General features: G+C 45.1%; 1 protein-coding gene across 1 annotated transcript; it reads right to left on the bottom strand.

The window, feature by feature from the left end:
• Positions 1-2,405: 2,405 nt before the first annotated feature.
• On the bottom strand, positions 2,406-6,132 carry LOC120664222 (phosphoglycerate kinase, cytosolic-like). Its single transcript, XM_039943360.1, has 7 exons — positions 5,973-6,132; positions 5,660-5,860; positions 4,416-4,493; positions 4,072-4,332; positions 3,301-3,618; positions 2,952-3,110; positions 2,406-2,856 (listed from the first exon to the last, which is right to left on the bottom strand). Exons 2-7 carry the CDS (start codon positions 5,852-5,854, stop codon positions 2,659-2,661), a joined length of 1,209 nt encoding a protein of 402 aa, XP_039799294.1. The 5' UTR covers positions 5,855-5,860; positions 5,973-6,132; the 3' UTR covers positions 2,406-2,658.
• Positions 6,133-12,834: the final 6,702 nt, after the last annotated feature.

Here is a 12,834-nt window from a genome sequence, read left to right as displayed (position 1 = left end):
ATATGCTTGCAAGTTGCACACAGCACACGCGCGCGCGCCTCATCATGCCACTGATTTTGTCTCACTCCGTCTCTCCATCTCGTCTCCTCTCTCCTCTGCATGCTGCTGCCATGAGACCTTCCAAAACCACTCCTCTCAGCTCCTTGCCATGTCCTCCGTCCCTGGCTTCTTGCAAGAACAGGCTCGGCTGCCCCGTTTTGGTGGTGTGAGAGATTGAAGCTGCCAGCATGATCTGAGGACCCAAACAACCATCGGTTTTCAGGGTCTAGTCATACCGCAATGCGAGAGGATTAGTGATAGTTTGGTGATATATATGGCCGGTTGAGTATGTTAAGTGGAGGAGGGATTCTTGGGTCTTCTGATATGGTTTTTTTTTTTGAGCGGTTCTGATATGGTTTCTGAATTTGTGAGCATGCATGCTTGGTCAGTCATCAGATCATGTTGCAGCTTCACTCTCTCACCGCCACCAAAGGATCATCTGAAAGGGATTGTGCTAGCTCCTCTCGTCTTGGTTCTTTTGATCTTGTCTCCATGAAGAATATGCTTGAAAGGTATGCAGATTTGCGAATCTCCTGCTGTTTATCCAATAATTTCCTTGCCTTGTAGATCTTTGTCTCAGTCTCATCATCATGATACTTTTTTCCTCTTCATCAAGTGGTTTCATGGTGCCTTCGTTTATTGGAACATACAGCTTATATACAGGAACTTTAATTTACTTTGCAAATGTTTTTTTCGTTCAAAAAAAGGATTTGCAAATGTTTTCTTGCCTGAATTTTTCGGGAACACGTCTTGCCCACAATTCGGTCAATTTTTGTGCTTCTTGTGCCAAACTCACAAAGAACATTGTGCGAATTTTGCGGCCTCAATTCTTGGTCCAAACCCCAATGAACATGCATGGAAGGCAGGTATCTTATTCTCAGCAATTACTTTCGTTTGTTCAGTACATCATGTTTTATCATGGTATTTCTCTTTCCGTTGGATGTTTCGAAGTAGTGCTTCACTTTAGGCCGTGTTTAGTTCACTTTACCAAAAAAAAATTTGAAACGGAATCTTAATATTTCAGAGTACTAAATAAAAGTTTGTTCACAAAACTTTTTGCACGGATGGATTGTAAATGGCGAGACGAATCTAATGAGCCTATTTAATCCATGATTAATCTATAATTAGCGAATGGTTACTGTAGCATCATTGTTGCAAATCATGAATTAAGTGGGCTCATTAGATTCATCTCGCAATTTACAATCTATTTGTGCAAAAAGTTTTATAAATAAATTTCATTTAGTACTCTATGCATGTGTCCAAACATCTCGATGTGATGTTTTTGGAGGAAAAAATTTTGAATCTAAACACACCCTTATTACAAGACAACGCTGCATACTTTGCAGACGCTTCTTGTTTTTTTTTTTTTTTTGCACTTGTCTGTAAATGAACAACACAAAGTGTAATCCACTTCAATTCTGCATCTAGTTAACACTGGTTGCTCAAGCAGCTTGTGGGTCCATGCTTCAATGCTGTTCATCTGTCTCCTCTAGAATTCAGTGCTACACATCTGTTTTATAGAATTCAGTGATGCTTCAGTGCGACTTTTGACAGTCCAACAGTTCAGACAGAAATATGAACACAAGAAACAGATACGTGTGGCGCAAAAACTACAGGTAATTTCCGTAGCATGAGAAACAGTATTGCTGCAGGAAGAAACTACACTGATATTCAGCTTAACCAAATTATGCATGTTCATGTTGACACTCAATTAGATTCCTTGCCCCCAAAAGGCCAAGCAGCTCAGGCTGCCCTCACTAACAAAAACATTGTCACAAGATTCTGGTGTTTGTGCTTAACAGCGACACACATCATGCTTCTCCTTTAGGCGCCCTGTTCAGTCGCAATAACACGCACATTCCATGGAAGAGGCTCCGCTGATTCGCTGTGCATGCTGACCCCTGTCAGGACCCGGAAAGCTTCTTGCCTTCTTCCAATCTCAAAGTCACCCGTCGTCGTTCGTGCTGGCCATCTGCCCATCTACGGGGGAATCATGCAGAGAATTTGGACTTGTCGGGTTTAAAGAAAAAGGAGGGAAAGAGATTCATCGGTTTATTTGTTTGCTAACATTTCTTCCTAACATTTTTCCTCATTTGTTTGCAGGTTATAGGAAACTCCATTATCATTTTTGGACTGCACGTCATGAAAATGACAAGCACGGTGGTTGACTGAAATATAAGATGGTGGCAAAGCTCGCTTTTGGTGGGACAATTACTAGTAGTTGGAAAATTAGGTCCAGTGATATGATACCCCTTTTCATAAGTCAATGCCAGTTGCTTGTTGCCCCGGAAGAATGGGGGAAATGAAAAGTATGAGACCATACAAAAACCATATTGGCAACCCATCCAGCAACACCGCCAGAGAAGTTAAGCAACAGCAACTGAGCTGAAAACTGCAAAACAAAATATCATACACATCCATGGGAGTTTGTTAGTTCCGATTTTCCAAATTCAGATCACTTCACTCGCACCAGCAAGGAAGTCTAAACTTATTCTCGACTCATCTAGCAAAACACGATGACAAGCCTCTATCTCATGTCCATAACTTTGCAATGTTACACCATGGTCCAAAACAAAATGACACCAAGGCTGACAAGGGCAGCTGACTTGGCTCCATAGCTTACGCATCGTCAAGGGCAAGGACACCTGGGAGCGGCTTGCCTTCCAACAACTCCAAGCTCGCACCACCACCGGTCGAAATGTGGCTCATCTTGTCAGCCAGCCCAGCCTTCTCAACAGCAGCAACAGAGTCACCACCTCCAATGATGGTGGTGACACCCTTTGAGGTTGTAAGCTCAGCCAACTTCTTCGCAATGGCCTGAAGAAAGATAAATTGCATAAGACATCAATACAATCAAGCAAACAAAAGGGAGAACCCAGAAATCAATTGATGTATGAAAGACTATATATTACATCAGTGCCTGCAGCAAACTTCTCAAACTCAAACACTCCCATCGGACCGTTCCAAATAATAGTCTGGGTGGTGTCCAACGCAGCATTGAAGGTTTTGATGGCATCAGGGCCAATATCAAGACCCATCCAATCATCAGGGATAGCAGTGGCTGGAACAATCTGTAAAACATGTTCAAGTAAGCACCAAAGTTAAAATGAAACTACTAGCATGCCATGTGGCAATACCCACTGAACTGCTCATATTTGTTGCACAAACTGTAGAATGATTATTAATACAGTTTTCACAACCAATGTCAGAAAGTACAAATATTGAAGTACCATGGAGGTTTTAATGTGTAAATGAACAAACCTTGCTCTCAGCATTGGGTGCAAACTTGTCAGCTACTACAATATCAGTGGGAAGCAAAAGAGAAACACCCTTTGCCTTCGCCTTTTCAATAAGTGAGGTTGCAAGCTCAAGTTTGTCTTCCTCGACAAGAGACTTTCCAACAGCATATCCCTGTGCCTTGTAGAATGTGTAGATCATACCACCACCAAGAATGAGGATATCAACCTTCGCCAGCAGAGACTCAATGACCCCAATCTTGGTTGAGACCTTTGATCCACCAACAATGGCAGCAAATGGCTTCTTTGGGTTGGCAACAGCTCCAACAAGATAGTCAAGTTCCTGGGATAATCAAAATTATAGTTAAACCCACTTTTTCTAAAAAAAAACTTGTTCCTCGACTTCTTATTAAAGTAAAATTATAGTTAAACCCACTTTTTCTACAAAAAAAAGAAGAAGAGAAAAACTTGTTCCTGGACTTCTTATTAAAGTACAAACAGGATCTCTTAACACGGACAAAAAATAAACATATTCGAAATGTGTTTGGATCTATGTAAATTAAAGGCATCTTCTGAACTATATGAAAATTATGCATGCTATTATACGTTATTAGACTGAGCATTTTTAAACTACAGATAACTTCAGCGAGCATAGATTGTACATACATTTTAGACCTTTCTACTTGCAGAAGCAGGACCTTATTATGGAGGCAAACATTTCTTTTTACTGAAAGACGCTGGAGAGGGGGTGTAAAGAAATTTAGGCAGATCATGAGCAGGGCTGAGATTTTATTACCTTCTGCATGAGGAAACCAGCAACAGCAGGCTTCAAAAACTTGGTAACTCCTTCTGTTGAAGCATGGGCTCTGTGAGCCGTGCCAAAAGCGTCATTTACATAAAGATCAGCAACAGATGCTAGCTTCTTAGCAAACTCGGGGTCATTCTTTTCTTCCTCCTTGTAGAATCTGACATTCTCAAGGAGCAGAACTCCACCTTCCGGCAAAGCAGCAGCTAATTTCTCAACCTCCTCACCAATGCAATCATTGGCCATCACCACCTATATATGCACAATAAGAGCAGCTCTTGGTTAGTTCAGGGACAACAGAAAACATAGTGAGATAATGTCAAATCATAGCATACATCGACACCAAGGAGCTCAGACAAGCGTGGAACAAGAGGCTTCAAGCTGTACTTCGGGGTGACACCTTTTGGACGACCCTGGAAATAACAGCAGCAAATTACATCAGAGGAAGTCATGCTTCTTGCAACATTGGAACATAAATGATTGGCATGTTACTGATCATAAGAAACATCACAACCACAAAGATTGTTTAAAAGTGCATGACCATATGCCAGCTTCAATCATCAAGTTAAAAAAAAAGAACCGTGAGGTATCTTGTTGCCCCATCAGGTATCAGGTTCCAAATATATCATTCAATCTGATTGACAGCATGTTGTCATTTCCCATGCAGTCCAATGATTAAAATGATGTTTGCAGCACAGCAAAAATGTTAATGATAGACCTGCTTGTGTGAATCGGAAGAAATACACAGATTTTGTAAACAGCTTTGGTTCCAACTGACTAGCTACATTTTGGTTCTAAATCAGTATTCAATGATCTACTATAAAAAATGGAACTTGCATTAGCTGAAAGCAACAGCGGCGACACACCCCCCATGTATTTGACAAGGAGGAATAAAAAATCCACTTAAATAATATAGAAATCTAAAGGTCAACCCTCCATTATGTTAATTCTTCAATATACAGAATTATTGAGAAATCGGAACGTTTGCACTAGAATCTGTGTTGTAACATGCTGATCTTCTAATATAAAGGCATATTATCCATATAACTGCTAGCTAGGTTATCTCGAAAGATCACAATGAGAATAGTGGCCAAGTACAAAATCAGAAAACAAGACTAAACAGATAGCGCTAATATCAGATATCAGCATATAGTCAGCCCAGTTTGCATGCTCATGCATCGCATTTAAGTATTTAACTGCAATAGCTACAACTGTATTAGCCGTAAATGAACTACAGCAAGGGCAGTTGCTCAGAGTTGCAGGCAGCCAAACATAAGCTACAGATCCCAAACTTTGCCTCGAGATCATGGCAGACCAATATCTAACCACAGCCGCCAAACTAACACTCATGACTCATGCACTGCCATAAATGTAAGCACAATAATTTTCTGTAACAAGCATGATTTCAAAACCCAAATTGACTACACCCATATCTCGGCACTGTCTGTGATGATGCTAAATCCCACCGCGTCCCATCCTCCACCCCGTCCTCCACAGACCATCACCACAGTTTGTACAAATCAAAGCATCGAGACGACAGTACGTGACACAGGCATGTGGGGGCGGTCAGCGTACTCACCAGGTGGCTGGCGAGGACGACCTTGGCGCCCTTCTCGAGGAGGAACTTGATGGTGGGGACGGACGCGCGGATGCGAGTGTCGTCGGTGATCTTCTGGGCGTCGTCGAGCGGCACGTTGAGGTCGGCGCGCACGAACACCTTCTTCCCCTTCAGATCCGCCTCCCCGAGGGTGCCCACGCTCCTCTTGGTCGCCATCACTCCCTGCACGCACGCACCGAGAGAATACCCGGCGCCGCAGGGATCAGATTCGAGCCTGGAGGCCGACGGCGGCGGATCCGGAAGCAAGCTCGCGATCGGAGGGGGGGCGACTCACCGCGGGTTGGAAGAACCGGATCGAATCGGAGGCGAGCGCGACGAGAAGATCGGTGGAGGTGAGCTTTGGATGTGCCAATCAGAATGGGGGGTTGATCCGTTTCTTTATAGATAGATAGAGGAGGAGGTGGGCTTTGTGTCGCCGCGGAATATCCGGCGCCCGGGTGCCGGGGTGCGTGCCCCCGACACGTGGGGTCGGGTGAGGCGGGCCCGGAGTGGCAGTGGGAGGCGGAGCGCTGGGTGTGTCTTGGAGCGGGGGTAAGGAGGCCAGGCGGGGCGGCGCCTGCGGATTTTCTCCTGGGCCCACGGATTGGGGACGGACGGCGTGGATTCGACGACGGTTTTGGAACGGGAGGAGAAGGTTCTGGAAGGGAGGAGACCGCCGATGCGTGGAAGTGGAAAGGGAGGCAAGGCCAGGTGGGTTGGGCTTGGGTGGCCGCTCGTTCGCGCCCGTGGGCTGTCGAGCTGGATGAGGCCGTGGGAGGTCGAGGCGTCTTTTTTATTTTTATATTTTTCAAAAATATTTTTTACAGAAATATATTTTCGATTTTACAATTTTATATCCCTACCGCCCGGCAGGGACGGCAGAGACTTATATATAAATAAAAATATTTTTTATTTGCGCGGAGGCTCTTGGCGGGAGCCTGCCGCCCCTCTGTGGGGCGGCAGGGGCAGGGGGCGACAGGCTCCCCCGCACTGTATAAATAGCTTATCTCCCCCTCCCCCTCATTTGCTTTCCACGACATCCAGAGAGGGGGAGGGAGAGAGGAGGGGTGAGGGAGGGAGTTGTAACAGCGAAGCCCTGCCGAATTTTGGATCCAAACCGCAGGTAATAAATATTTCTCAACTTTCTCAATCTAAATTTTTTGTATGTTTAATTCTATAATTAGTGTATGCAGCAGTAATGATATTTTAGCGATTTAGGTAATGTTTTTAATATAATTTATGTAGAATTAACATTAGTTTTTAGAAAAACCAATTAGGTTTACCAACCAATTTTGTGGTATTGATTAGTTGTTTAATAAGAGAAAAAATTTCGAAAAATAGTCAGAAATTGTAGAAAATGCTAGAAAAGTATATGAAACATTCAGATAAATTATAGAAAATGCAGAAAAATTTAGAAAATATTAGAAAAATATATTTATAAAAATATATTGTACAAAAATTGTAGGAAATGCTAGAAAAGTTTATGAAAATTTCAGATAAATTGTAGAAAATGCAGAAAATTTGTAGAAAATGTTAGAAAAATATATTTATAAAAATTAATTACACAAAAATTGTAGGAAATGCATGAAAATGCTAGAAAAATTATATGAAAATTTCAGATAAATTGTAGAAAATGCAGAAAACTTATATTTTTTGTGTTAGGTATGGCCGAAGATACGCCAGTTCTACTTGACGGAGTCATAGACTCGTCGCACCGGTCCTTCCTTTCAGTGGTTCAGCGCGTGAAACTTAACGTGCTGCGTCCACGTCCACCAGCGGAGTTTATTCCTGTTGACCCACGATGGGTGCCCAGGTGATATGTCGTCGGATTATGTTTCTAAGAATACGTTTGTTTCGTATACGTTTCTTACATAATGTACTTACCTTTGATCGTTCTATTTTTCAGGTTGAGTGAGGCTGGTCTTCTTACTATAGGTCGTCTTGCTGAGAGTGGTTCAGTAAAGCTGGACAGGTTCCTACTGACGACTCTGGTTGATAGATGGAGGCCTGAGACACACACCTTCCACCTCCCTTGTGGGGAGATGACACCGACCCTACAGGACGTTGCGATGCTGCTGGGTCTTCCTATCAGTGGGGATGCCGTAGGGCCTCGTGTTGTCCCGCCTACGTGGTTCGACGATCTAGAAGAGCGTTTTGCAAATATTGACATCGCGATTGATGTAGAGGAGCACCCAAAAGCAACAGGGCCTGCCAAGTCATGGATCCTGCAGTTCTAGGTACATACCTTATTTTGTTACGATTAATGTTAGAGTTATGCTTTTGATTAGTGCAGTTATGGTTTTATTTTATAATTGATCTCGTATTCATAAATGTTCATCTTTTCTATGCAGCCCGACAATTTGGCACATGATGCTGACGAGGATAGCGTCACTCGATCCCTTGAGGCATACCTGTTGTGGTTGTTTGGATACATAATGTTCAACAACTCACACGGGACCTATGTGGATAGGGTGCTTGTGCCTTACGCACAGGAGATCGTAGAGACAGCTGTGGAGGAAATGCCTCAATACAGTTGGGGTTCAGCGGTACTTGCAGCCACGTACCGTGGACTCTGCAAGGCATCGATGCAAAATAAGCACAATGCAATTCTTACAGGATGTCCGATTCTGCTACAGCTTTGGTCGTACGAGAGGATAGCAATCGATCGCCCGATTGTCGACCACTCACCGTATGAGCTGGATATGTACGGTGACACCGAGGACGATAGGCCCACCATGGGGACTCTCTGGTACGCTCGTCAGGTACGGAAATGACTGCTACTCGTACTATTCTGTTGGCAATTCTGTTGCTTTGTTTGACCCTCTTTGTATTTCTTATTGGTACATATTATTATTAATTTTGTGCAGAAGAGTTGGGCCCACGTACAGTCTCGTCGGGCCTATCCTGAATTTGTGGCTGCGTTTAATCGGTTGACACCTGAAGACGTCGTGTGGGAGCCCTACTCCGAGTTGGCTATAAACACTCGTGCACCGATCAGGATATCTTCGGTTTGCTTTCAGGACCAGGCCTTTTGGATGACAACTACAGCGTTGGTGTACGACGTTTACATTGAGGCTCACTGCCCGGACAGAGTCAGGAGATAGTTCGGTCAAAGGCAGTTGTATCCTGTGCCATCAGCATTGGATCGAGTCAAACGCCATGACCACAGGTAACAATTCATATGTCATTTCAGTGACTATGCATTGTATAGTTAACTAACCATATTTGACTAAATTGTTTTCAATATTTAGTTTGTCGATGACTGGTCAACCCTTCTCCAACATGTGGGTGACAAGGGTGCAGCCTTGGGTCGATGGCTGGGACCAGGCAGAGGAGAACGTGGCGCTTGCGACCCCTGCACACACGGAGGCTTCGTACAGGGCGTACCTAAGCTGGTACCAGCCTCAGACTCGTTGCCGCTTGATATATGCTGACATGCAACCACAGCCGCATGTTGCGACACCACAGGATGGCTACGCACGACATAGGGATGAGGCATTAGCTGGGGCGGTGAGTCAAGGTTATCATCGATTTTCAAATACTTTGGATTACAGTGTTAATGTCTTTCTTTTTCTTCCTTGCAGTTTGGAATGTGCAGGTTGATGGACGTAGATGCCAGGGTGAATTTGATGAGGATTCGAGCGGGATCTATGATGGATAGGAATGAGCAAGAGTCGGCATTGACCCGAGTTTCACAAAGAGCCAATTCCATGCTTGAAGCCTTTGGTAGCCGGACATCGTACGAGGACTCGTACGGTTCGTCTCAAGCCTCGACCTCATTTTCTTGTGGTCCCACACAACAGCAGCCTTCCCAAGCACCTTATTGGTCTCAGCAGCATTATCCAGGTATGTGAGGATACTTACTGACTTCCTACTTTGAAGCCAACAATTAATTCTCAGTCCATACAGGTGATGTACACCCACCTTATCAACCTCACGGAGGGACTCAGTTTAGTACCATGGCACCAGCTGCAGGGATGTCATTTCAACCAACAAAGGCACCACCACGACCTTTCAGTAAACATATAGTCCATATCTTAATTTCAATTAATTGTGGTATGAAGTCTAATTCCTTTTGTATTTACATATAGGATCACAACAGTTATATGATGCGGGACCTTCTTCGTATTACCCTACGGCGACAGCAGAAGGAACGCAAGGTAAATACCTAATCCGTAGCCCGAATTTATCATGTTCTTCTTATTTCTATAAATATTTTAAATAATTTGAACGGTTTATAGGATCGCACCACCAGCTTCCTGATATGGGTCCTTCTTCGTATCCACCACCAACAGGTACGTATGATGAATATGTACCCAAATATATGACTTACAAGACGATGATTAAGATATCTTAATTGCTACTATATAGGGCCCACACAGGATACCTTTGAGGCGAACTTCGAAGATTGGAGTCGGTTATTTTCTACACCTAACCAGCAGGCCGATCCTACCTTCCAGACACCTGTGGCCACCGGACGTCCAGGTAGAGACGTAAGACCTCCAGAGCGACACACCTACTCTACAGACCATGTCCACGCTCAGCGTAAAAGAGGTCGACATGGCGGGGGAGGTTAGGAGGTGCTTCTAGCTGTTTCTGTATTTTTGTTATGGACATGTCATCATGTTATACTTATTTCATTCTCATGCATCACCTATTTCGTTCTCATTTGCGTATGTGTATGAATTGATAACTTATACTGTTCATATTCATGTACTTTACTGATGATTTTTATTTGTATCCAAAATATGTAAAATCACATCTAATGGCCCACTGCTGCAATTTTGCGGGAAGGGGGAGCCTGCCGCCCCCCTGCCGGGCGGCAGGGCCTGCCGCCCGGCAGGGGGCGGCAGGCTTCCGCAGAGGGCCTCCGCGCAAATAAAAATTATTTTTATTTACATATAAGTCCCTGCCGCCCCCCTACCGGGCAGCAGGCCCCCTGCCGCCCCCCTGCCGGGCGGTAGGGGTATAAAACTGTAAATTGTGAAATCGAAAATATATTTCTGTAAAAAATGTTTTTGAAAAATATAAAAATAAAAAAAGACGCGGAGGTCGAGACCATTGATTTGGCGCAAACTGGCTGCTGCTTCCTGCGCCGACGCCCATGGATCGGATTCGCATGTCCCGTCTCGTCGACACGCATGGTAAGTCGGGACTCGGGAGCGAGGCAACGAGTTGTACAATTCTTCTCCGCTGCTCGGGCGGGCTATCTATTTTGTGAGGCCGATGAGTGAGCACCTTTGGCATCGCGAAAAAGCAGAGACCAGTTTGCTGGTTGACGGCTTGACGCCGTGTATTAGAGCAACCCCAACAGTCTATGTAAAATAAGATGGATAGATAAAAATAGCAAAATTAGGATAAAAATTGAATCCAACAGCTTCTCTATTTTGCTCCATTCGCTATCATCATCGGTATCCCACACTCCGCGCGATGTATCTTTCTCGAACGGATGGGCATTTGCCATCCTCCTCTTACCGCGTGGGACCCGCCCTCCCCCTCCTCTGGTTTTCCACGGACCGAGTCCCAGTGGCAACAACGGCGCTCCCAGATGTCCCGCGCAAGCACCGCCCCCCCCAATGTCCCTAGCCGACGCCGCCTCCGTCCCGTGTTGCCCCCGCCGTGCCTCGCCGGTGCCGCCATCCCGCACCTCCCCTGCGGACCTGGGCCGCCTCCGCCGTCCCACGCCGACACCGCCGCCCCCGCCGTCCCGCTCCGCCGCCGCCGTCCCGTGCCACCCCGACTGTCCCTCGCCGGCGCCGCCGTCCCGCGCCGCCCTGCGGATCTGGGCCGCCTCCGCCGTCCCGCGCCTCTCCGTGCTCGTCCTCTTCCTCGCGTTGCTCGATCCGAGCTCGCCGCCGACGAGCCCCGCTACTGCAGCTCGCCTGGGCTCGATTCATCGCCGCCCGCACGAACTCCTCCACTCGCCCTACCTCCCCAGTCGCCCAATTGCCGCCTTGTCGCTTCCAATGCGCCACCGTGCCGCTGCCGTCACCGGACATCGCTGTCCGCCGCCTCCGGTCAACCATCCGCCGAGCTTAGGCGAGGAATGGTTTCCCCTCACCTTGAGGATGCTCGCCAGCCTCTTCTCCCTCACTGGAACCTCGCCGCCGACGAGGAATCGACTGGTCAAACCGCGAGCTGGCCGATTTTGACTGGGCCTGTACGTGGGTTTTGGAGAGGGATTGGATTTGGAGAGGTTGGTTGAAGAACCTGTTGGATTTGGTCGCCTTTTAACTAGCTATTTTATTTTACATTGTGGCTAAATCAGGATTTTAGCTAGTTACTTTTAGATACTATTGGAGATGCTCTTAGGCCCTTCACAACGTGAGCGAGTGATGTCAGAATAGGAAAGAGAGTTTAGGCATACTTCTCATGCTGTGACATATGGTGGGAAAGAGAGTTTAGGCATACTTCTCACGCTGTGACATATGGTGCTAACTTAGAGTGATGCTCAGAAAAAGAAGACTGGAGCAACAACGTGCACCGATGTCTAGTTAGGCTGTGTTTAGTTTCAAACTTCAAAATTTCAAAAGTTTTGTAAATCGCTTGCATGGTGTATTAAATGTAGTCGGGAAAAAAAATCGCATTACACAAATGGACTGTAAATCGCGAGACGAATCTAATGAACCTAATTATGCCATGATTAGAGACTAAATTGTTACAGTAAAGCTTTTGTAAATATGCTTTAGTGATGAATTAATTAGACTCATTAGATTTGTCTCGTAGTTTACAAGCGAGTTCTATAATTAGTTTTGTGATTAGTCTATGCTTAGTACTTTAAATATGAAAAAAATTCTCTTTCAAAATTTCAAAAATGGGAAACTAAACACGGCCTTAGTAAAAAAAACATATCATCGGTTAAAAATATTTCAAGTCTAGTTGCCTCCGATAGCAAAGTGAAGGCTGGAGCAATATTTTATTCATGCAAACATCGATACGTTCAAGATGGCTCCGGTGCCTATAATCGATGCCTGTGTAGCCCAATATTTTTACTGACACCATTCCACACAGTGGAGGGCTTTATTTACACAGGAGTCACATGCGGTACAATTTTAGTTCTAGAAAGCTGGTACACACATTTCGGCAGAATGGATCATTGTCGTTCGTATGGTAGCGGTTTATGAATTTCAATCCAAAATAAAATAAAAAGAATAGAA

The sequence above is a fragment of the Panicum virgatum genome, chromosome 1K, assembly GCF_016808335.1.
Source record: "Panicum virgatum strain AP13 chromosome 1K, P.virgatum_v5, whole genome shotgun sequence".
Classification (NCBI taxonomy): Eukaryota; Viridiplantae; Streptophyta; class Magnoliopsida; order Poales; family Poaceae; genus Panicum; species Panicum virgatum.
This window is presented reverse-complemented; position numbering and strand designations above follow the sequence as displayed.

What these genes read in the sequence shown, in the direction of transcription:
- LOC120664222 (XM_039943360.1), bottom strand. Translation starts at nt 5,854, where the DNA reads ATGGCGACCAAGAGGAGCGTGGGCACCCTCGGGGAGGCGGATCTGAAG. An exon ending in CTGAGCTCCTTGGTGTCGAT is followed by an intron (nt 4,333 to 4,415) that starts GTATGCTATGAT and finishes GTGCATATATAG; the next exon opens with GTGGTGATGGCCAATGATTG. An exon ending in AGTTTGCTGCAGGCACTGAT is followed by an intron (nt 2,857 to 2,951) that starts GTAATATATAGT and finishes ATCTTTCTTCAG; the next exon opens with GCCATTGCGAAGAAGTTGGC.